The following is a 25,253-nucleotide window of genomic DNA, read 5'->3' as shown; positions in this document are numbered from 1 at the left end:
AGTTTATTTTGAAAGGGTATAACCGGAAGTCTGTCTCTCCGTCATTGCTAGCTTGACATACTTGCACAAAAAAAAAGAGGGGGGAGGTAAGTAATTATTTAGGGGCAAGAAAGAAAGACAAAGTTGTCGACCGTGCAATGCACACGGGGAGGGATTTTATTTATCTCGAGCGACTCGTTTAGTCCAGCACCGGTCTGCTGGGACGTGACTGTAACGGAGCTCCAGTTTCCCCTCGTTTCCTTCCCTCTCTCCTAAAACTTCCCTCCGCTACTATTTCGCTACTTTTTCCTTTTTGGAAACGGGGAATGATAAAAGCAGCCGAGCTCCAGGCGGATGGACGGACGGGCTGAGGAGACGTAGTCCCCGGTATACGTGTGTTTTTTTTCCCCCGTTGAGTTAAAGTTAATAATGCTGTTTTAGTTTTTCTTTCCGAGCACGTTTCGCCCCGAGATGAATGGCAGAAGTCGGGTGAGTCCACTTATCTGTGCACAGACGGATTTATTCCTCTTGTCTACACTGGACCCACATGAAGCGGTGATAACTGTTAGCACTGCGTCCCGCGGAACCTCTCTCTCCGCTTTGTGTGTTTAAAAGAAAGAAGAAAAAAGGGAAATTCAAACGGAGAGAGACACCCCCACACCGCACTGGATAACCAAGATATCACACCGACTCCACTGAAGTGTATTTCAGACAGTTTAACTCGGAGAGAAGATGCAGATGTGGAGCCGCATGAGGGTCCACAAAGGAGGCCCTCCACGACCATAGGTCACGCCGAAGTGTCCTGGATGTATTTGTCTTTTATTTCCTGGCTGGATTGACTTGAACTCTTTTAGTAATTGCCTAATAATCCAATGGATTCTTCTTCACCGCAGCCTGCACGTGCCAGTGGATTATCCACATGAAGGCAAACCAGATGACTGCCAGGACTTAAGTCATGTAACCACCCTGAAATGGCTTAAAAAGTCTTATTTATCTGTCTTGTATTTATTGAGTGTATATAAGGGTTCTTTTTTTTAAAAGGTTTGTGCTGGTTTCAAGGCCAGTTTTTAACCGGTTGAAAAGCTTCCATTTGATCTGTCGTAGTGAAGACTAGATTTACTTGAACTGTGTTGTTCTGCTGTGTACCCACACTGTATTTGAGCACATTAATCTGTAATTTAAGGGGGGAGGGAGGAGGGGGGGGGGGGGGGGGGGGTTAGGATTTGACTTTGCCCCAGCCAGGTAAAAACCACGAGAAGGCTTCATCATGGACAGGCCGATAAGCAAGTTATTGGAGAAGTTAAAGCTAACGGACTCGGGCAGTGTGAAATTCAACAGCTCAAAGAAAAAGCATGACTCTGCCAGCAACGCCAACAACAGCAACGCCAACACTGGCAACTCCGGGGGCGGCGGCGGTCTTCCACTGGCTCCCAGCTCTGCAGCCTCACCCTCGAGACCCGGCCCGTTCTCGCTTGCCTCGTCGACCACAAGCGATGCATGTGTTCCAGCCAGTGGGAGAGGAGGAGGAGGAGGAGGAGGAGGAGGAGGGATGCCTCCCTCTCAGCTTCTCGCCCCATCGCCGTCTTCCTCCTCCATCCCTCAGGATGGCGAGCAACCGCTCCACCCTTCCACCTTGGCGCCGCTGAGGCGTCGCTCCCCCCAGCAGCGAGCGTCCTGCTACCTGGGCGACGGCGTGGACTCTCACCTGAGGCGCGAGTCCGGCCTGGGCCCCGAGTGTGACCCTCTGGGGGCGTTCGGCTCCAAGGCGTCCCTCAATCAGCGGCGCTACTCCCTGGAGCTCCAGCAGCTGGTGCGGCGACAGCAGCTCCTCTCCCAGCCGCCGCCTCTCTCAGCTCCCCCGCCGTACCCGGCCTCCGCGGGCTATGGGTCGGCTCCCAGAGGCGGTCTGGCAGAGCCCGGCTACCTCTCTGAGCACGAGAGGCACAAGCGCCTCTCTCTCCAGGAGGCTCTGTTCTACAAACGCCTGAGCACGGGCAGTGAAATGTGGGAGACCCCCAGGCCCGCGTCCCTCTCTCATCCACCGCACCGCACATCTGATGGGAGCGGAGGAGGCTTCTTCTACCCCCCGGGACCTACCCTGAGCCCGTGCTCGTCGTTCAGCCTCCAGGAGTCGGTGCTGGTCAGCCCCAGGTCCAGCTTCGCCTCCAGCACGGCCAGCGGCGGCGGCGGAGGAAGCCCCATGGGGAGCCGCTGCAGCAGCAACCGGACCAGTGGCATCAGCCTGGGCTACGACTCTCGCTACTCGGCCTCCGGGGGCCTCCCCCCACAGCAGCAATGCCCCTCCATGCAGACAGGGGGCTCCATGGCTGGTTATGGCCCTCCAGGCAGGGCCGGGGTGACCCCTGTGGAGGCCTGGACTCAGTACTTGGATGGAGGGATGCGTCCGGGGGCCCACGATAGCCGACACTCCTACCCGCCCGCTGTTGGAAGTCCAGGGGCCGCGTGCTACCAGGCCGGCCCGGAGTGGTGGGTGGAGCAGCAGGCCGGAGTGAGAGGCAAAGAGGGGGGCGTGATGGGAGACAGGACCAGGTACTCGGACCTGCCTGGCACCCGCTACCAGGAAGAGCTCACCCGACTTCTCCTGAGAGATGCTGCGCTGGCAGGCGGGGGGCTCCTGGAGGGCCTGATGCTGAAGGAGCAGTCTCTGGCCCTCACGGCTCTCTCCAAACCCAGCACAATAACAATGGGGCCCTGCTCAGCCGGAGGGCCCGTCAAACCTCAGGAGGATCCAGGAGTCGGAGGTGGGAGGGAGGCCGTGGAGAACCGCCAGGAGTTCTTTGGTGAGATCCTTTTTTTCTTTATCTTTTAACAGTTTTCAGGGCACACGTGGAAAGGGAGGAGAGAGGTAGCCAAGATACGAGTTAAACAAAGCTGCGTTTTAATTGTAAACTCTCATCCCTGTTCACGCACGGTATCCCATGCATTCCTAATGGGGCGCCGGGTCACCCGGCATCCGCCCTCGGTGTGTTATTATTGTCCTCCACGCTGCCTGGTGTCAGATCACAGGGTTCTCTCTAAATGAAAGGGTTGCATGGATGGATGGACGGACAGATTAATAGTTGAAAGAGTGGATGGATGGATGGTACCTTTTTTGGAAACCTGCAGAGACACGCAGCGTCGTAGCATGCCAAGCATAAAGGAGAAGAGAAAAACATCTCCGGCTGCAGAAACTGATCCAGACAAGTAGATGTGTTCGGCTGAAGAGAAGAAAGAAAAATCTAAAAAAAACGCGTAGGACAGATGTGTGTGTGTGTGTGTGTGTGTGTGTGTGTGTGTGTGTGTGTGTGTGTGTGTGTGTGTGTGTGTGTGTGTGTGTGTGTGTGTGTGTGTGTGTGTGTGTGTGTGTGTGTGTGTGTGTGTGTGTGTGTGTGTGTGTGTGTGTGTGTGTGTGTGTGTGTGTGTGTGTGTGTGTGTGTGTGTGTACGGTCGCACCTGTGGCCCGAGACATCAGGTGACGTCAGCTGATCCCGTGATGCACATGAGGGCTAATGCAGCGACTCTACACGGCCGTTAAACTGCAAAATTCTGCTGCAACGCTCAAGACACAAATTACACGGTTCCATATACACACCGCTCTGACCATTACTGTGAGTCACAGAAGATTAAGGCTCAGGATCTGTGTGTGTGTGTGTGTGTGTGTGTGTGTGTATTGTCTCTCTGTGGCAGGGTGTGTTCCCCCCCCCCCCCCCCCCCCCCCCCGAGTGACTTCAGGCCACAGTAACGCTGTGTGTGTGTGAGTCATGTGTGCATCCTGGTGTGTGTGTGTGTGTAATGCTGCCTTGGCGTGTGCAGGGGCGGTGTGCTGGAGCCTGTTTTTCTGCTCAGGTATGCGTACCCGGAGGGGACATCCAATACTATACCGCTCAGCCATTAGGAAGGAATCATAAGCTCTGAGGCATGAAGACAGATGCTCTGAGCTCAGCAGACACTCGCCAGCACACTTATATGAAAGTGTGAGCTTTAATTAAATAAAAACAGAAAGTAAAAATATATTGCCCCGAGCTAATTTCAGAGCTAATTCATATTTTGTTAATGATTTCTTCCCACAAGTTAAAAAGGACGTGTTTGAGTCTCTGTTTCCCTCTTTAGTGTTTGGCTTTGGGCAGAGACTCGGTGCCCGTTCCTAAATATTGAAAGGACTGTCCAAGAGTGTAGGAATTCTCAATTTTGTGTGACACTCCCTTGACCACATTAGAAAGGGGAAAAAAACGCAGGCAGAGCCTTTAAATAGATCACAGAAACGCTGTCGCCACTTTTCCACTTTACATTTAGTGCCCCGACTAGTGCTGAACGTGTACTTACACTAAACTGTATTCTGTGAGATGAGTAACGCACGGAGACGTTGGGTCGCTGTACAGTTTGCCTGGCTTTACGTTTTTATATTATAGAGGCGTTTCTTTTTACGGTGGGCTAATTTTGACTTGGTGCAAACTGTTATGACAATAGTTTTTATATCTGACACTAAATTGGGGGAAAAGGAGCTGAAAGATGATACAATTTGGCCAGAAAGTGGCAGTTAGGCATTTGTTTAATTTACTTTAAATGGGGGGAAAACAATTATCTTTCATTGACTAGAAGGAAGCAGCAAAAGTGCTGATGCAGGTAGTAATAAGCGATGTCGTTTCCCGGGGTAGTTTAAGCTCATTTAATCTCCAAACGGCTCCAATTGTGGGGTTTGAAGTCAAATTTAAAGGGTCTATTTTCTGGAGTCTGATCCGGTGGAGTTTCCCCTTTTAATAACAGAGCTTCGACGGAGACACTTGAGTGGAGGCTGCCGTGGGTAGCCGGGCTCGAACTGTGTGAAAATCCCCTCGGTGGTGCGAACGAGAGGATTTACAAGTGTTGACACTCTGTGTGGAGTTGGATTTCAGACACATCCTCTCGGAATGCGTCGTAAACGGGAGTGTTAAGAGCCCGCCGAGCCATTACTCCCGACTAAATGCATGTTTGTGTCTGTTGTGTCCCCCCCCCCCCCCCCCCCTCCCCCTCTGTGCTGGCAGGAGCCTGTGTGAAGTGTGGGAAAGGCGTGTACGGGGCGGATAACGCCTGCCAGGCTCAGGACAGCCTCTATCACACACGCTGCTTCACCTGTGTGTCCTGTGGTGAGTAACCCCCCCCCCCAACACACAGCAATGATTTAAAAGTAGTTAAGCGTAATGAATTTCTACCACCGACACCTTTTCCAAACATTTGTTGTAACCATTAACGTGTCTCTCCCCCCTCTCTGCAGGACGCACTCTGAGAAACAAGGACTTCTACAATGTCAACGGCTCTGTGTACTGTAAAGAGGATTACATGGTGAGAGACCAGGGTCAGGGCGTGTTTTGTCATCCGTCTCGCACTCGGAGACGGAGGATTGATTTTCTTCTAATGGTAATCTCTTTTGTTGTAATTACAGTTTTCAGGATTCCAGGCTGCCGCTGAGAAGTGTAGTGTGTGTGGCCACCTCATCCTCGAACAGGTGTGTGTGTGTGTGTGTGTGTGTGTGTGTGTGTGTGTGTGTGTGTGTGTGTGTGTGTGTGTGTGTGTGTGTGTGTGTGTGTGTGTGTGTGTGTGTGTGTGTGTGTGTGTGTGTGTGTGTGTGTGTGTGTGTGTGTGTGTGTGTGTGTGTACATGCTATGTGAAGACGTGCACAAAGACCTCTCAATGCTTGAGACTTAGGCTAGATTTAAGGATGATTTACTTTAACCTGCCCTGTGAATTTGTTTTTAGTTGCATGTGTCCTGTTTCCCAGAATGTCTCTTAAGAACCCTCCAGAGGATTGAGACATTCAGTGACGCCTTTTTATTGGCTCCTCTTCGGGTTCCCACGGCAGATTTTCAGTGGAATGTTTGCCTTCTTTTTTTGTTTTTATAAACGAAGAAATATGGCTCTGTAGTGATTGGCCTCAAACGTTTTACCATATTTGTACCACACAAGACATACAACATAAATAGAAAGTGAGCAGTGAGTGTGAGAACCGCATGATGTGAACGGCTTAACCAAGTTCACGACGACCATCTGAAATAATAATAAAGTTTATTCTCATATTTTCTGGTCTGCTTACCTGAAAGTAGAAGATGCTGGTAAGACAGTATGATTGATTTGGCGGATGAAAATGTTAAATCGAATTAGTTTGGTTGCAAATGGATTTCACAATTTGTCAAGATAAAAGATGCAAAACCTACCTTTAAGCATTACACTAGCATACCTACATGCAGTCTTATCTGAGGTAAAAGTACACCACGAGATAATGTCTTTCTAACGACTTAAATGCTTGGTGTCTTGTTGTTCCCTCTCAGATCCTGCAGGCTCTGGGGAACTCGTACCATCCGGGCTGTTTCCGCTGCGTGGTCTGCTCCAAGGCTCTGGACGGGGTCCCGTTCACCGTGGACCACCACAGCAACATCTACTGCGTGACCGACTACAACAAGTGAGACACTGACGCTTTGTTTTGATCCGGGACGGACCAGTAGGCGTCCTGCTGCTGCTTTGTGGCTCGTGATATTTATTATTTTATTTATGCGTCAGATTTGTTTTGCTTTTGCGAGTGCAACATCTGAAGAATGTCCGTTACTCATCCCACTTCATTACTCCACTGTGTGAGTGCTGCTGGTTTCTACCACTAGATAAACTTTCTCCTGTCCTTCTGCAGGACTTTTGCCCCGAAGTGCGCCGCTTGTTTACAGCCCATCTTACCGACCGAGGTGAGTAGTCTGAAGTGCGTTAGTGTGTGTGAGCAGAATGTTCCAGGTGACTGAAAGTTCTGTTTCTTTTGTCTCAGGGCAGCGAAGAGATCCTCAGGGTCGTGTCCATGAACAAGGACTATCACTTCGAGTGCTACCACTGCGAGGTGAGCAATCTTTAGCTCGTTCTGCTCCTCTTTATATCCTGACCTCACTTCCTCTGTGTGCATTCCTGTCCTTATCTGCGTCTTTCTTTCTACCCCCCCCCCCAGGAGTGTGGTAAGCAGCTCTCTGATAAGCCCGGCTCGCAGTGCTTCCCTCTGGACTCTCATCTCCTCTGCCACTCCTGTCACATGAGCAGAGCGTGCGACACACACATTCCCCCTCACAACACACACTGATGATCAGCAGCTGTGGAGGTTTTCCTGTTTTTATTTAAAGCTGGTCTTAACATGCTGTCGTACGATGAAACTGCTGAAACTCAAACATTTCCACTGATTTGCTTCAGTCCCCTGTTGTCACATGTACTGCCTGCTGTACTTCTTGTACTATTTACTGTACCATAGTTTTAAGGGAACGGGAAAGAAACTACTGCTTTTTTTTTTTTTACCCCAATGTGGCTACTGTTTGCTGTAGAAGAACATGGGATTTTGTAAATATATTATCGCGAGCAAACATTTTGCACTTAAATTTGACTTTACTGTAAGAGATTTGTTACATGAATCTGTACAATTTGGGGAAAAACTTTACTGTAATTTCTGTATGTTGTAATAAATATTCATTTGTGTTCAGTATAACAAACCTTTTTTCAGATGCACACAACGTCCATGGTTGAAATGTTTTCCAATATATTCGTTTAACGCAAAAACATCCAAGCAGAGAAGCTGATAACCAATTTAAATTTATTCATTTTTTTTTAAATTCTCAGTACATTCAGCACTTGCAGGAAAGGGGGAAAAAAAAAGCACCAATATCTGTTTCCAACTAAAAGCATAAAATTGAAAATATTAAAATTGTAACCATTACTCTATTAGAAGGCTAACGTATTTGTACCTCTTAAATATATATGATTGAGAGGTCAGAGGAGGGATTTTCAAACTGAGACTTCAGTGCCAGGAAGGTCAGCTTCCTGTAATTATTACAGAATAAACCACTTTTACAAGAATCTTTATATCCACGAAAGACAAACTCGGGCATGTGTCACCACATCACGTCTCTTCCTATCACACACACTTCTAGGTTACAGTGTTGAGACTACCAGTTGCATCTTTGTGGGAGAGAGAGAGAGAGATGAAGGTTATTACTCACACAAACATCACCTGCTGTAACACACAACAAACCTCCAAGGCTGAAAAAAACATTAACATGATTCATAAAACTTCAACGAAACAAAATCCTCTCTTTGACGAAGTCAAATCTAGTCGTACGGAACAAAAAATAACTCAGTGCCGAAGAGAACGCTAAAACTGATCCTAGAAAATATCTGAAGGTTGGGGATCTATTTTGGACTTGTTTTATTACAGGGCTCTGAGGAGGAAGGAACTGTGCACCCGCAGAACTAAAATAAAGAGGCGGGCTCCCAAACCTCAGTGGGACAAAATGCTGAGGCGAGCCAGAAGAACCACCGGCTTCTCTCGCTTCTTTTCTTTACCGGCACTAGAGAGACGAGGAGGACCGCCGCTCTCTGCAGAGGGAAAGGACCGACATATGCTTCTGGAAGAGTGGAGGACAGGAGCTAGATAGACGGTCCTGGTACTATGAACAGAATGTGTACTCAACATTTTCTGTGTAAACTGATGCAGACGAGCTGGGGAGGGAGGTGGGCGGGGTGTGTGGAAGACAACGCCGGCGTCAAAGAGTGGTCAAATTATGCACGGTGCGGCAGGTAGTCCTGAACTCGAGGCAAGAGAAATGCATCTCCGAGTGAAAACACTCCCTCCTCCCTCCTCCCTCCTCCCTCCTCCTTCCTCCTCCCTCCTTCCTCCCTCCTCCCTCCTCCCTCCTCCCTCCTTGGGACCTCAGCGGCGTCTATCCCTGGGGTTGCTTCGGCTACGAGAGCGACGTCCGCTCCCGGCGCCCACCGAGGGTCGTCTGGGCCGTTGTCCGTCGTCCCTCTTCTTGTCCCCCTCCCTCTCTCGGCCGCGGTCCCTCTCTCGGTCCCGGTCGGCTCCTCGGCCGGCTGCCCCGACGCTCGCCGTCACGCTGCCGTCCTTCTCGCGGCCCTTCAGCCTCTCTTTCCTCTCCTCCTCCCGCTTCTTCTCCTCCTCCTCTTGCTGCTCCTTGCGCCTTCGCTCGCGCTCCTTTTGCCGCTCCGTGCGGTCCAAAAGCCGCTGCACCGCCTGGTGGACACAAAGCAGTTTGGTTGGATGAAAATGATCTCTGAAGTACTCTAAACTAAAGTGTGTTCACAAGTAAGTGTGTGTGTAACCGACCTGCTCCTCAGAGAGGGGGAGCCAGTATATACATGGAGCTGCTTTGGTCTTCAGGAACAAGTCGTCGAGCAACTTTGCAGGAGGCTCGTCTCCTTTCTCTGCTGGTGGGAAACATAAAGAGTGAATTTCTTCAAACAGCGGAAGATATTATTAAGAAGTATCGCTTCACAACAACTAGTTGAACTCTGAGCTGCAGACGTTACCCTTCTTATCGGTCTTCCTCTCCTTGCTCTTGGCCCGGTCTCTCCTCCTCCGCTCTCTGTCTCTGGATCGGGATCGTTGCTGCTCCTCCTCTCCCGGTCTCGCGAATTCCCGGACCTTATCCCGGTCCCATTCCCGCTCGCCGCGGGCTCGTTCCCGGCGCTCCATCTCTCTCTGTCGCTCCGCCCACAGGTCCCGCACGCCTGCTACGCCTCCTCGGTCTCTCTCCCGGTCGTGCTCGCGGTCTCTGTCTCGCTCGGGCATCAGGGGGGGCAGCCGGGGCTGAGGACCGCTTGGCGGGGGAACGTGTTCCTCCTCCTTTACTGGCTTCAGGATGCCTTTTTGAATGTCCAGCTGCAGGAAAAAATAAATAAATAAATGAGACAAAAGCCACGACGGAAAAGTTTGAGTGTGTAGATAAAATGTAATGGACAAATTAAAAACAAAAAAGGTCCATAAACCAACAGTGACAAAAAGAGAAACTTGGCATTTCCTGCGTTACCTCATCCTGCTCACAGAAGTCGACACTGAGGACTTTGGGATTGCTCGGAGGCCATTTGACCCCGTGGAGGGCAGCTCTGGTGGCGACCGCCTCCTCTGTTGTAGCGTACTATGAGGACAGGAAGGTTATCAGGCTGAAAATAGTCCTTTTAAAGTGTAATCACATCTCTGCAGGAACAGCTGGATGAGAACACAGAGGTGATGGCAGACAATATAAAACGGTTGATTTGCTGATACTCACTGTGACATAGCAGTGAGACTTGATCTTGTCGATCCAGAAGCCCTCCTCCACCACGCTGCCCGTCCTGTTCAGCAGCTCTTTGAGCTGGCCCAGGGTGAAGGGTCGCACCTACGGGACACACAGGCAGCATGGCTCAATAAAAGGTGGACGGGGTCCGTTTATAGAAAGCAAAAACTAGACAAGACAAGAGCTGAGCAGAGAAGATCTTGTTGTGTATCAAGAGAACAGACAGATTTTTTTGAAGTTTGTACCAAAACATCTGAGATGTTCCCACACCAACAGCTAACTAGCTCTCCTCTGTTGTTCACAATGCAGCATCATCAGGGATCAAACAGGGTGCAATCGGATGCAAACGTGAAGTACATATCGAGCAGGATGTACAAATCGGGTAGCGATGTTGTTGTTCCTGTTTAATGTAAATCAGCTGATGAATTGAATGATAACCTGATATTGGATCCGTGCATAGACTCGAGTACTCGCTGACACTCGATCCAGCACTTTAGGATGAAGACTACCAGCAGTCATTGAGAGTAAGATCAGTGGGAATCAAGTACAAACAGTGGGAGAGAGAAATGCTCAGACTCCCACGGTGTAGCTCTGGGGATGATGATGTTGGTCTTGACAACTTTCCATGAAATTTAGTTTACATATTCATCTTTCCCAGAGGATGAATCCTGAGGATTGGTGCACCCCTTGTCCAACCAACACTACATGACACTTCTACCAATAACTGAATTATTGTTGGTTTACATCAAACAGAGCGTGAAGCTGTTCCTACATCTTAAATCCATCAGGGTTGTTTTCTGGTAAACAAAATGGTGATGAGAACTACAGTCACACGGCAGCGCTATGAACCTTTACTTGTTTGTTTGCGTTCTGCATTCCTGTTGTTCTGAGATCACTGAGGCTGGGTGGCATTAGATATCTGGTCCTCTTTGATCCAAGAATTACTTGAAGTCTCGCTTCTATGACGCAAGTTCAAATCTGCAAATGCTAGTCATTAAATGTGTAATGTCTAGTCTCGTCAGTTTAGTCATGCAGTGTGTCCCAAACTTAAGGTGCTACTTGAATGCAGCCATAATACCTGGGTAAGTGTTCCTGACTCCAATTATGGGAATGACGGTGATTACCACTGGCATCCACACAATATGCCTCATTCATGAAAAACTTCGGTCGATTTTGAAATGCCGGAATTTGTCTGTGTAATCATTTCCCCCTGAACCTAATTTTAGTTTGTGGGCAAAGTTTAAGGCTCCGACTCGAGTTACAAACCCACCAGGTTGGTCACGTGGATGATATTTGAGACTTCGCCGTGAGGCGGCGAGGGCTGCCGGGCTGCACGGACGGGGTCATCGATGGTGACGGACACGCCGGACTTCTGTTGACTTATGGAGCGACGCACCAGACTGTCGCTGGGGATAACTGAGGGAGAGGAGAGGAGAGGAATGTCTGTGAAGATGAAGGACTGCCAGAGGGGTGACGGAAGTGAGAAGCCAACAAAAAGATTTGTACCCGACAATCAACAGCAATTAAAAAAAACCACAAACTTCACAGCGAGGCCTCACCTTTCTTTGCCTCCACCTCGAGCTTCACAGATATCTGTGTTTCCAAAGCTTCCTCAGAAACGCTCTCCTTCCTTTTGTCTCTGGAGGTCCTGCGTTGCTTCTCTTTCTCCGTTTGGTCCACCTCTTCCTCCTCATTCGTCTGTCCGTTTTCCTGGCTGTCACCTGGCACAACCTTGAGAAGAACGGTGGAGAGACTGTTCAGTATTTGGAGCCACAATGTTTTCCTCTGACAGTAATGAGACAGTACAACTCTTCTGACCTGTGTGACCGTGCGTCTGATCTTGAGGCCTTTGTCCTGGTCGCCCCGGCTGGTGTCCGGGCTCTCCTCGTCCCCGGACATTTGCAGCTCCTCTGGGTGCAGCTCCACCACGGCCTCCTGTTTCACTTTGATGTCTGGGATCAAAGACTGAAGGACGGTGGTGGAGGAAAAAAGAAAGACAGGAACAAGAGAGGGAGAGAAATATTTCAATATTTTAACTACACCTGATAAAAGATAGCGGTTTTGTTCCCTCATTCATTAATTTGTGAAAGTATTAAAAAAGCATACTCTGCTTTATGGTCTATTTTACGTTATATAGAACCATGATTTAAAAAATAAACTATTAGTACGTTAACAACATGTTTTCCTCTGAAACATAAAATGACCTTGAAGAGTAAAGTGTCATTTCAGAAGTGTTGGTCTGTATTTTGCCATGAAAGTAATAAATATGTCAGCTCCAATCAAAACGTATTGCTCCAACTAAAAGAAGCAAAGTCATCTCATTAATTTCCCAGGCCTGCATGGACACCTGGTCCTGGTCTACGTGCCGTGCCAGTACCTTCAGTGAGTCAGTGGTGATGCTGATGGATGGTTTCTTAGCGGTGACTGCTGTGCTGGAGCCCCACCTCCTCTTCCTCCCGGCTGCGGTTCCCGTGTCGGGCTCACCGGCTCCTCCATCTGTGGCGGCTGGAGAAGTCTTGCTGCCTGTGGAGGAGCCAAAAAGATGCGGTTCATCACTGAGAAGAGAGAAACTCCCCGATGGATGATGTGCTCTCTGCTGAACAGAGCCATAGTAACATGTTCCTGCAGGCTCATCGCCTCAAAGCAGAAGTAATTGCTTTGATACTTTAACCCAGATATGTTTTGCCATCGGTTGCAGTAGCCAATTAAAGTTTACAGAGTTTATAAATGGAATATATACTCACTGGTCAGGGATATCTTGCGAGCAGCGAAGGCCTTCGGAGTGGTGCTCTGGAAAGAGAGACAGAGAGAGAACATACGGGGTGCGGGGCGAGATGAGAAACGAGAGTCAAAACCCAAACAGGCAACAACAGAGAGGAGGTGAAACAGGAAAAGTGGAGGAGGGTTTTGGGGGCGGGGGGGAGGGGGTTAAACAGATGCCTGGAGGCTCCAATTGTACCACATTATGGAGAGAGGGAGAGAGTTCTGGGTCGATACAGAGAGACTCCAGACATGTCCGTCTTCCACCTCTGCTCAAAGACGCTGTGTGTGTGTGTGTGTGTGTGTGTGTGTGTGTGTGTGTGTGTGAGAGACTCTCAGTTGGCCTGTGTAAAACTCAAACTGGGTCATATCTCGGTGTTATTACAAGATAATGTCCACTAGAGGACGCTGAGGAGTGAAGGGAGATGGAGACTAGCGAAGTGTCTGTCGGCGGTGCGTTTAAGTGGATCCTGTCACTTTAAGAGATTTGCGTCCCATTTGGACAGGATGCATCTTCTCTAGAGGAGGTTGGGTGACTAATTTTAAATCCGTCCAGAGTGCATATTGTCTTTTGAACCTACCAATACAGTAATAATTGCGGCCATAATAACTTAACTAAATCACTACATCAATAAACTCTTGCAATGAAGCAAAAACTAAAAGGTGAACATTATGAGATCAAGCTCATCCACTGTCAGGTTGCTAAATGTTGTGAGTGATGATGAGTTCTGTGCAGCAGAGGTGGAGGACAGAGTGTTGAGGACTCAAAGATCGCTCAGCAGGACTTTTGGGTACTGCAGTTTGAATTCACCTTGAAGATTTAAACATATTTAACAACACACAGCTTGTGTTTGTCAAATGTACGACCAACACTTTCATCTTGGTGTAAAAACTGCAGTACATGTGACAGTTACAATTTCTTGCTTTAAATTACGAGGAGGAACAAAATGAATTCCTCTTATTTTTTTTAATGTTTTTTTTTCCGTTAATCCTTTAGATTTGTATAAAATTTAAATAGAGGCATAATCACAAGTAATTTCCTGGTACCATTTGACACCTGATTCCTTACTGGCTCGACTATGGCCCGACCGCACGACAGTGTGTACTGTATCTAGGCAACAAGGATCCAATCAGAGAAGGCAGAGGAGTGAGGGCTCGATTAGAGTATGCAGATTAGCCACCAGCCACTGGATTGGACTTTTGTCTTGAACGGGGAGGACATTTCTTGATCGATCAAAAGAGTCAAGTTTCAGTCTTTTTGGGGGAGACAAGGGTTTCAAATTGACCTTGTGATGGATTCTGACGGGGGTGGGGGGTGGGGGGGTGCGGGTCGACGTATACTTTGTTAGAGTCCAAGTAAAAAAAAAAAAAATCCATTTTATGATGCTTGTATTTATCGTCTTTAATTGTCCATATTCTCCATTTTACGGTCCTGAAGGCCTTTGAGGGGGTTGGGAGTATCTCGAGTGTTGCTTCACAGTTCTTGAGATTATTTTGCACATTGAGAGCAGAGGTAGAAGGCCTCTTCAATATGATTAAAAAAAATAAAAAAAAGTGGGCAAAAGTAATCCAGAAGAATGTGTCTTTGTTAGATTATAATCCAGGGAAGAATGAGGGTCGATGGACATCATCTTGAGTATCTTTGCTGGTATGGACACCTTTGCATTTCCTGATGAAACATCATGAGCTAACTGACGGTGTGGCTGCAGAGGAAGGGAGGCGATGATTCGTTGAGTTGCATCCAGCTCTCTGCGTGGATGATCAACGTCACTCTGGACCCACATCAATTCTTGGTGTGTAATGTGTGTCGGATTACTTGTCCTTGGCACCGTGTCCTTTGAAAGTCTCTGTTACGGTGGAACTGGTGCAGAGTTCAGGGGAACAGTTCACAGCATGATGACAGAGTTTACACGCCTTTTAAAAAGGCTGGGCCATAAAAAAAGCCCCACAATCATTACTTCCAAGCCGATTACTTCAGTTGCTTTGTTGGTAGTGCGCTCTCAAACTTTAAATCCCCAAACAGTGGTCGTATATAAACGCTCATGTCCTGATCACTGTGAGGGTTACTGCAGGAAGTCCAAAGTCATTCTTCCACACCACCAGCAGGGGGCAGTGTGGGATTAGAGCCAGAGGTGAGAACAAAAACAGGAGCCCTGAAGAGTTTTTGTTCATCTGAGCTTTGTTTTGGAGGACAGAAGCATGTGGACGTTGGAGGGGCAACACTTTGAGGATGTAGCGTACCCTCAAAATGGCAGATGGGGGTCGGGGGATAGGCGGAGGACAGGCGATACAGAGCTCCCTCGCCTGCCTTTACACCGTCATTCATCATCCCCAAACACAGCGCAGTACAGTCCAGTACTGAGGCTGGGGTTACCATGGCAACTGTGTGCAGCTGCAGTTACCATGGCTGCCACTGCTGCTGTTTTCGGTGGCGGTCTGACGAAAGCGAGCTCCGGTTCCTGCTGGCTCAGCACGTCACCGGAGGGCTACAGGCTCTTTACTCAGTGCCGTGGGGGTTGCAGACTCTGGGCCTAATTCAGGTGACAGCGACGCACTTGGGCATAGCGGGACAGGAGTTGTAGGAGTAGGAGGAGTGGAGGAGGTGTTGGTGGTGGTGGTGGTAGTAGTAGTACGCAGCAGGTACCATTAGGGGCAATGGAAGAGGCATGGGCACCTTCATAACAAAGCAATCAATGGGGTTTTAAACAGCAATCACACCATAAATATATATAGTGAGAGAGAAGCTTTCATGATGGGATACAGAGGCAAAAGATGGAAAGTAAGGGGGACAAAGAGGGGGAGAGAGACAGTGAAAGAGTGAATAAAAGAGAGAGAGAGAGAGAGAGACAGTGTGGAGGCAGCAAGTGAGAGAGCAGAGAGAATGAAAAGTGGGTGAAAGAAACAGCAGAAACGAGCCCTGATGCATCTCTACACACAGTCAGGGTCCATTACTCATGCAAACGCAGGTGGGGAAGAAAATCCACAAACACTTAAAAGAAAAAGAAGACACATGCTCGTAATAACGTGATTTGGATAGCAGCGCCCCCGCTAAAGCTAAACTAGGTACTGAAGAGCTAATGTAATGTATGTTCGTGGGTATCTGGTTTCAGCAGCAATAAGTGGTGGAGGCTCAAGGCCGTCGCTAACAGACACAGCAGCCGCATAATGAGCTCCAACAATGATACTCTGTGGTATCATTAGGTTGTAAATGTAAATAATGCATCTAAAAATGAATTTCTATAAGTGAAAATGCTTGCGATACAATAAAATGCTAGACTCTGGTCCGATACAACGATGGCTGAGACCCTGACACACCAAATAACGTATCCGTCTTTCTAATTGTCCCCATTATAGTTTTGGAAAATGGAGAATATGTTTGATAAAAAGCTGCAGGAAGATAAAGTGAAAATGGGCCAGAAGCAGTGACATCACTAAGCTAAATGAGCTCCTTCTAACCGACTCAAAGTTCTCAATCGTTTGAAATGTTGATCAGAGAAGTGCCAACATTGGCAGATAAATCATGAAAACAAGGCCCACAGACGCTAAACAGCGTTCGATAATCGGCTTGATGTGTCAGGGCGCTCAAGTTTAATGTTTTTCTTCATCACTTCCTCCCTCCCAAACTCTCTCACACACACACACACACACACACACACACACACACACACACACACACACAGTGAGAAGCATGCGTTTTCTGCAGCGTGATTGCCTAACTTAACACACTACTGCCGTCACTACTTGCGTCCCAGCAGCATCAACACTTAACATTCCTCTGCAGGTAGCAGACAGACAAGCCAAGTGTGTGAGAGATCATCTAAGTTATGAAATATTAGTTGCATTAATGGAGTGGATTAGTTCTATTCACCCCGGGGCCCAACTCCAACTCAACCCCTGTTTGTTCACCTATGAGCATTCAATCTATTAATGCGACGAGCATATACAAAAGGATACAGAAGCTGTGTACAGAGACAGAATCGAGAGGAGAAAATCCCCACAGGAGCCGAGGAAATTAGCTGTTTTGAAAACCTTGGGGTTGTGTTGGTTTTAAGTTACCCTCCGAACTTGTGCCGTCGACCACACATGCTTTAATATGAATGAGGATGCAGGTTAGTAGGAGACAGAGCAAGGACACCCCCAACCTCAGTGACCTTACCTCCTCCAGGCGACCCTCGCTGTTCTCTGGCTCGGCCCCGGAGGGCGGCTGCTGGGCACTGGAGCTCTCCGAGTCCGGTTCCGCCTCCATCACTGCCGCTGCACTGGGCTCCGACACCTCCCTGCAGGGGGGAGAGACATTTGGGGTGAGGAGGGAGAAAATAAGCTTTGACTGTAAAATACTGTGACCGAGCTCAGGGTCAATAACGGTACGCCAGAGAGTCTGATCTTACCAACTCTCAGTAAAATGATCCGTCTTTAATGAACCAAACTATTGTTTCCTTGAGCTGAGGTGATGCATAATTTAAACATATCAAAGCCTCTTATTTGTAGAAGTGATCGATAATGACTGCAATTATACGCACTATGATGATGAGGCCGAGCAGCATCCTCAGAGTGGGTGTGACCGTTGTGTTGGCAGGAGGATGAATTGACAGCATCATGACTGTCGTTTATGATTGGCCAGACAAAACAAGCAATGTGATGATAACACCTGGAGCTTTAGGACATTGCAGCTCAGCTCTAGAAGCCGACATGAGGGTTAGTGGGAGAGTAGACAAAATGACGTGTAGGACAAGACGGGGGGTAAACACCGGGATGTGTCAGAGGAAGGGTGCTGGGGGCCAGTGATCTGGGTCACTCCTGCTATGAATAACTCACCAGCTAACTGACACCCAGGGTCACAAACAGCCCTCAAACAAACTCATAGTGCAAGACAGCTGTGTGTGGTCTTCATCTGATCCACACTGGATCATCAAAACAAGAAAGCAATCTAACTCAGCCAATAAAATAACTGCTTTGTAGAGTTACTATGAGTCAGACCTCACACAGCCAAAAGCTTCTTCACGTTGTTGGATTTTATCGCTGTTATCTAAGAGAGCAGAACTGAGCAGATGTCATTATATATTTTTAGCTACCCTCCTTAACCTCTCGTACCGCTGAGGCAGCGCCCTGTAGGTGGGAGAACCACATCTTCTAGCATCCTTCTCTCCATCACAGTGCACATTCTCCACGGGTTGATTGATTCGTTACGTGATGCTTTGCATTTCATAGTTAGCGTTTAACACAGGATGAGGAAGTAAATAATACATTTTCAGTGTACCTGTGTACCATTGTTTTTCAGTTTTTAATCTGATTATTGTCTTTATTGGGCTAGATGTTTGGTCTAAAAAAAAACATCAGAAAAACGTGAAATGTGCACATCACGATTTCCCCGAGCCTCAAATTGATTAAACCACCAATCGTTACAGTGATTAGTGGAGTGACCTCCTAGATGAAGGCGGTAGAACAGAATAATCGCTCTAAATCAAACACTGAGTCACCTTCATCAAAGTCCCTTCTACAACAAGGTGATTTGGTTTCCTTTGGATTTAAATAAAAAACCTGCCCTATAACTGTAAAAAGAGCTCAAATGACCAAACCTCAGCTTTGCTCTTTCTCCACATGTAACATGGCCACTGACTCCTCTTTAAGAGGAGGACCTGTAATGTCGGTCTATGTACCAGTGAGTGTTCAGCCTCCTCCTCTGGATATTAGTCGATGAGGAGTGGAGGCAGGAGGACAGCAGTTGCCCCTCCTCCACGCCACAATGGCTTGCCTCATTTGCCCTAGGTGTGGATGTCAATGTCTCCGTGTGTGTGTTTGTGTGTGTGTGGCTCTTGGGTAAGGCCAGAGACACACCTGGGCAGCATATAAAGAGAGACAGATGTCTAGTAGAAATACAATCCCCCCAGGATCAGGAAAGCCCAGGCCGAGGTGATGCAATGACACCTAAAGAAAGAACGAGTGACTTCACAGTGTGTCTGCATGATGCTGGCTTTTTCCTTTCAAATAACACGCTTAAAGCCCTTCAAATCAAACTGTTTTGTATTCACACGACTACGTGGGAATTAAGTACAGCTTGAATCTGGGGAACAGTATCACAATGCATCACAAAATAAATGCATCGCCTCTATTTAAGCTGCTCAAAAAACCTGACAAGAAGTGACCATAAGTGTGGTATGACCCGAGGCACCTGTTCTCATTTACGGTAGCTCAACAAAATTACTCAAATGATGTCCTACTCAACTAACTGGACTCATAAATTGGACGATCACATCGTCGCCGATCAAATCGGACAGATAGTGGGCTCTCAGGGGATGAGAGTGTGAGCGCTGGTGCCAGCTGGGAGAATTATATCACACCATAAGGGTCCATTCACACTGACTGTACAGATAACAGATGTCTGCTTTAATGATCTCCCTCGATAACAGTGAGATCATTAACAGCTACAGCCACACAAACCCCAAAACAAAAAAATGTAATCTGTGGCGTAGACAACAAGATGCATGTACAGCTTGGCCATAAATCAGCTTTAATGGGACAACAAAATTATGATGTCATCATTAAATAATAAAATGCATTTGCTCTTTAATCTCTCATCTACCTGGCATGACAGAGATGTTGAGGTCAAGCAGAATAACAGAGTAGGGGAGAAATCACTGTCCGCATGACTCTCTCCTCAGCACACCATGAAATCTGAGCCCATTATTTATTAATCAATGTGCTCCTCCAATGTGAAGCTATTTTAAGCACACATCATAGAAGGGAGACCCCCTTCCCCCCCTAAAAGAAAAAGAAAAATCTTGCTCCTTCACTCAACAAAAGATCCTCACCCACGGTCCCACCCCCGGTCCTTCCTCACATGGGCGAACACGCTCACAACCAGGCCAATGTGGACTGATGACATGATATTTAACAGGCAGGAAGGAGCTGTTAGCTCATCAGCATCGCAATGTACACGACCGCTTGATTTCGGATGTTACAGTACAACCAGCTAACTAAAAGCCTTGAGTCGCCCTCTAGCTCGCTCTTACCCGTTTTTGTTGCCTTCGGACAGCATTATAACCGGCCTTGAGAGGGAACCCCCGGGGATAAAATGTGACACTCTGCCGCTCAACGATTAATCCGGTTAGGCGTCGGTTTGAAATCGGAGACGCGAAATAAAATAAAAAATCCAGTCGCGGTTTGTTTCTACTGCTGATTAGCTGTGCACTGCGTCGGTATCAGGGATGCAATGCATGCATGTCGGCCATGTTGGCTAGCGAGACCAGTGTCAAGTCTGCCAGAGAGAGGGAAAGAAATATCTTCCGGTCAAAGATTTCCAAAATAAAAGCTACGACGTTCAAACGTGTCGCATTCCGAAATATGATTAAACTAAAAAATATGAACTAAGCAAGGGACTGCGCTGCATGGAAACACGAGCTCTACTGCCAGCCACCAATGGAAAGTACATGAAAAAGACAACCGGGACAATGCAACGAGGGAAGGCGAGAAAAAAAGGACCCTCTTTTCTCAAGAGACAAGCAGCAGGCACGCCGCGTGTGGGGCTGCCTCAGTGAACGCCTGACAAGAAATACACAAACTGCAACACAACCGACTCATGTTTAAGAGAGATCTGTGACCGATGTTTTAAATTAGAACAGCATTGTTTATGCCTTTATATGCTGGCAAACTACATACAATGGTAAATTACTAGTAAATAAAATAGTTCAGTGCAGACATGGCTCTTTCTGTATTAGTACTAAATACTGCATAAATCTGATTAACCACCATCTAGTCATAAAACAAAAACCATGTGCTACTTCAGCTTAACTTACTTAATTTATTATACAAATAGCTTTTGCTTTTTCCTCCGAGGGCCAAAGTTAATGTAAGCATGATCGCATAGCTAGAAAATGTTCTCATCATCCCGGATATCCAAATAATCCAGTGATTTAGTCCACGTTGACTACATATGTCCACGGTTGAAGTGCTCCTCATGTGATTTTATCACCGCATTTAATGTATAAGCTTCTCTAAGTCACTTCTAGCAAGTTGAGATACCCAGAAAGAACAGAGAGAATAGCTCAATTTATTGAAATAAAACCACACACATCATTGTTTATAGATATTACAGGGAGCCACTGAAGAAATGCATGCGTCACTGAGATGGTGTTGAAGACTTAATTCCACTAGTTAATGAGGTAAACTGTATTTTAATGATGGTTACTGACCTCTTTGAAAGGTGTCGTTTCCCTGCTCCTTTCAGGTTCGTGTTTTTCTCATCCTCTGCGTCGTGCTCTGGCTTCTGTGAAATAATTTTTTTTAAATAGTAAAAAAGAAATAGCAGTACACACAACAGGTCCAACGTCTCTATCAATGCTGTAGTGGATGACAGACATCCTGTGTGATCACTGACCTTGAGCTTCCTGACAGGGAGGATTTTATCCACGGAGGAGGAAGAGGAGGATTGTGAAGAGGAGTCTGATTTGGAGTCAGAATCTGATGAGGAACCGGAGTCTTGGGCCTCAGTCACAGCCACCCATCCTTTGTTGGCTGTCTCCTGTCTCTTGTCCTTCTCCTTTAGCAGTTTCTCCTCCCGTCTCTTCTCCTCATCCTGGTGTTTTCTCTCTTTTTCCTCCTGCTGGTGTTTTCTCTCTTTTTCCTCCAGCTGGTGTTTTCTCTCTTTTTCCTCCTGCTGGAGTTGTCTCTCTTTTTCCTCCTGCTGGCGTTTCCTCTCTTTTTCTCGCTCCTCTTTCTGATGCTGTTTCTCCTCCTCTTCCAGCCGTTTCCTCTCCTTCTCCTTCTCTTCTTCAAAGCGTTTCTTCTCTCTCTCCTGTTCTTGGATCTTCTTTCTTTCTCTCTCTTGCTTCTGGTGTTGTTCCCTCTCTTTCTCCTCCTTCAGTCGCCTTTCTTCCTCCACGTCTCTGTTCTCTTGGAGCCTCTTTCTCTCCAACCTTTTCAGTGGAGATTCACTGGAACTGGCGAGCCCAGCGGTGGAGTGTGCGGCCTCTCCAGACATATCCACAGCAGAGGCGGCCTCTGCCGCACGGAAAGCCCCCTCTGACTCCATCTTGTGTACCAGCAGAGAAAGGGGCCCTGGCCTGCGCTTTATAGGGGGCTCAGGACTGCTGGAACGAGAGCTTGAGTCAGAGTCTTCCCTCTGCATGGTGGAAGGTGGGAAGGGCGGCACCCTCGGACCGCATGAAGCCTCGGGGCCTTCTCCCTCCTGGTCGTCTGTGTCTGGTGGGCTCTGTTTGGGAGTGTCAGGTAGGGCAAACAAGTCAGGAGGTGGAGAGGGAGGAGGAGTGGGGTGGCGCAGTTGCATTGGTGTGTGGTGTACCTGTGGAGGTGGGATGTGCTGCGGAGGCTGAAGCTTGCGTTTGGACCTCGCAGCTGTTGATGGGACGCTTGGAGGCATCTGCTGCGGCTGAGGAGGTACTCGATTGCCTCTTCGTGCCCCGCCAGGACCGGGCCCCCAATCCTCGTCATCCTCGCTCTCGTCGTCATCGTCATCACTGTCCTCCTGGACCTGACTTCCTGCTGAGACCCCGGCAGATCGGCTGAGGTGGAGCACGGGATGAGCTGATCCGGGCTCGCTCGGCGCGGTGCCCTCCTTCTCCTGGGCTCGGGGTACGGCGGGGGGCAGCCCCTGGCGGTCCGGCTGGCCCAGGACGCGCACTGACAGCGAGGCTACGGCACGGGGGGGAGATGGTGCTGGTGGCTCCTTATGTCCTTGATGAAAGGTGGCTCGCTGCATCCTTACTCCTGGAGCCTCGATGGACTCCTGTGGGTGGAGGATAGGACCGGGGCCAACGTCAGGGCCGCATGCCGCCGCCATCATCCCGTGACCCATCACTGAATCTCCTCCTCCTTTCTCCTCTGCCCTGGTCATTGAGGGCTTGGGGGGTACGGTGTGATGCTTCTGGGCAAAAATAATGGAGTCAGTCTGAGAGAAGGCGAGATGCCTACATTTGTTTTATACATTCATTCACGCGTTTTAGACATTTACAAGAACCATAGGAAAACAATTCAAACACACAAGCGTTGGAAAGATTTTGTGTCACGTAAAAAGCACCACATGTAGAATATTGTAGGGAATGAAAAATAAGATTCATCTAATCGATGTGAAGCATCTTAGTGTGTCCTGCTTTAAGGGATAACTCCTTAGTTTTCCTCATTTGACTATTCAGAGTGTGGAGGTTACAGACCTTGTCAGAGACATAGGAAGAGCAGTCATTGTCCTCCGAGTGGTCTTCATCCTCCTCCACCACGGCTGGGCTTTCTGCCAGGGAGGGACACAAGGCAGGAGGTAAAGGTCAGCAACAATGTGAGGATTAATGGCACACATCCACTGGTTCTTTAAGCTAAAGGACCATCGCTCATGCGGCAGAGACAGTGTTTATTGTCTGATTTGTGATTGTGTGTGTTTATGTATTACCTTCTGCCTCCTCCTCTTGTTGGGCCTCTCTCTCCAGTCTCTGGCGAAGGAGCTCCTGCTGCTTGGCCAGGTACTGTTTTATGAAGCTATTCTGGCTCATCTCCTCACCTATCTACAACACAGTAACGTACACAGAACGGCACTTTATTAAAAACATCTGTGCTGGAAAATCCACAGAGCCAGAAGAGCAGTGACTGTGTGCATGTAAGTGTGCAAGTATTGCTAGTAAAATTAATTAAAAAATTAAAATGAAACGGCACATTTGACATTCAACAAGTATTTATTATGAACTGTTCTTTGTAGGGAATATTCTATGGGTTGGATCTCAAGCCGATAAAATACATCAATACAATAATGTTTTTTACAGAGCTTAAAATGCCCACATATTAAAATGAAATATTAAAAATCTATTCTTACCTGTGAGTTGGGCTGCAGCCCACTGTGAGAGGAGGACGACTTCTGAAGATTCTCCAGCATCAGAGCCTGCAAGGAATAAAGAGGGGTATTATTTAAATGTGAAATACTGCATCATAAGTCACAAAACAATATTAAAATAAATGTTTGTTATAGTTGAAACAGATCATTTATTAAATTAATACTAAATATGCCCACAAAAGCAAAAAGATTAACCTTTAGAGATACATTTCTCAACTTTTTCTCATCGTTGTGAAAGGCTCGAGTTGGTTTTGCAATGTCACTGACAATTTTTAATTTGTAACGGGACACTGCATATCAAAAATTGATACAAATGTAATGTTTTCATCATTATTAATACGATTCAGAGCATCAGTAATTTATACTCCGATCCAGAAATGACAAAAAAATGCTCTAAGAAACGCAGAGAAAATATATCTCCAAACCAATTACAATTGAGACATCTGTTGCATTTCATTCCCCTCTCTCTCCCCATGTTGGCTATAATAATTCCAATAATAATTCCAGTATATTTTAGAAAAAAACATTGCAAATAACATAATATATTCGACTACTTTCAGCCCATAAAAATAAATAAATAAAACTATATTCCTGAAACAGCATTTACACATTCATTTTTGGAAATAAAAATTCCAAACACGATTAGAGAACAGTTAATTAAGAAAAGAAAACGTTTATATATATATATATATATAAAAGAAAGATTTAGACATTATTTTAGACATCTTTTTCGGGGAGGGGAGACTTTTGAGACTCATGACCACAGTATTTATAAAATCCGAGCTATGGCCCTGAAACCTACGGCTTTTGTGGGCTGGACGTCTTGAGCAAAACAACAATGGTGTTGATAAAAAAACAACTTAAAAATTGAATAAATTACTCGTTGGTGAAGCTCGTAAAATTGTGTTTACATGGCGAGGCGCGCACCCGTAACCCCGAGCGCGGGCACGCTCGCGTACTGTACACCGTGTGCACTCAGCTTAGGCCTCGACTTGACAGGTGCACAGTTCAACTGTGTGCAACACGGTGCACGAAGTGTACTTACGAATTAATTATGAACTCGGTCGTTTGGGCCGTTCCGCTGCACCGTCAGCTACACGTAACCGAAAACAAAAAACTGTTGTGGACGTGTATTAACGTGCGCCAGGCGATTTATGTATTCCCGCTTCCACCGTTACGGCCTCTAACGTTAACCCCCACCGTCTCTCTCTCGCCTCCTGCTGAACTTAAACCAGACTAGATAGGCGGCCATAACATGAGTTAAAACTTACCCCTTTCAGTCGCTTGAGGAGTGTGTTTTTCTGCCCGCTCTTCGGGAGGTTTCTTTGCTCCAGAGCGGCTTTTAAATCCGCCACTCGCAGCGATTGTAGAGGTTTCCCATCAAGCGTAATATCTTCGTCCGCCATTTTCCTCCCTCCGCTTGTCTAAACTCCCAACTGGCGTCGCTACGGCTGCTGCTCAGCGTCACAGCTCGGCAGTTTCCGGAAAGGCTCGGTTTTGTCCGAACCACAGAGCAGTACAGGCACAGTAGCAGGAAGTGATATTGGGGCAGTTTGGGGCCCTAGCCAAACTTTTAAAGACGAGTATATCTAATTTAAAGGTTTTTTTATTCGGAT

General features: G+C 47.4%; 2 protein-coding genes across 5 annotated transcripts; one reads left to right on the top strand and one right to left on the bottom strand.

The window, feature by feature from the left end:
• Window positions 1-1,194: 1,194 nt before the first annotated feature.
• ajuba (ajuba LIM protein) lies at window positions 1,195-8,106 on the top strand. Its single transcript, XM_076092629.1, has 8 exons — window positions 1,195-2,780; window positions 5,001-5,102; window positions 5,231-5,298; window positions 5,399-5,461; window positions 6,282-6,412; window positions 6,635-6,686; window positions 6,764-6,832; window positions 6,938-8,106. The coding sequence occupies exons 1-8, from the start codon at window positions 1,247-1,249 to the stop codon at window positions 7,064-7,066; spliced, it is 2,148 nt and encodes a 715-aa protein (XP_075948744.1). The 5' UTR covers window positions 1,195-1,246; the 3' UTR covers window positions 7,067-8,106.
• acin1b (apoptotic chromatin condensation inducer 1b) lies at window positions 7,546-25,073 on the bottom strand. Of its 4 annotated transcripts, XM_076092628.1 has the most exons (18): window positions 24,909-25,073; window positions 23,620-23,685; window positions 23,203-23,314; window positions 22,973-23,046; window positions 22,105-22,686; window positions 21,181-22,014; window positions 20,996-21,069; window positions 16,963-17,083; window positions 12,791-12,836; window positions 12,424-12,569; window positions 11,865-12,011; window positions 11,606-11,777; window positions 11,317-11,462; window positions 10,041-10,148; window positions 9,801-9,908; window positions 9,301-9,652; window positions 9,098-9,198; window positions 7,546-9,004 (listed from the first exon to the last, which is right to left on the bottom strand). In XM_076092628.1, exons 1-18 carry the CDS (start codon window positions 25,041-25,043, stop codon window positions 8,684-8,686), a joined length of 3,645 nt encoding a protein of 1,214 aa, XP_075948743.1. In that variant the 5' UTR covers window positions 25,044-25,073; the 3' UTR covers window positions 7,546-8,683. The 4 variants fall into 4 exon arrangements, with proteins under 4 accessions (XP_075948743.1, XP_075948740.1, XP_075948741.1 ...); XM_076092625.1 differs by having other exon boundaries at window positions 21,181-22,686; XM_076092626.1 differs by having other exon boundaries at window positions 9,098-9,195; window positions 21,181-22,686.
• Between the last annotated feature and the right edge of the window lie 180 nt (window positions 25,074-25,253).

Source organism: Anarhichas minor, unplaced genomic scaffold, assembly GCF_050575085.1.
Source record: "Anarhichas minor isolate MPS153535 unplaced genomic scaffold, ASM5057508v1 ptg000016l, whole genome shotgun sequence".
NCBI classification, from domain to species: Eukaryota; Metazoa; Chordata; class Actinopteri; order Perciformes; family Anarhichadidae; genus Anarhichas; species Anarhichas minor.
Note: the sequence above shows the minus strand (reverse complement) of the source record. Positions and strands in the feature narration are given on the sequence as shown.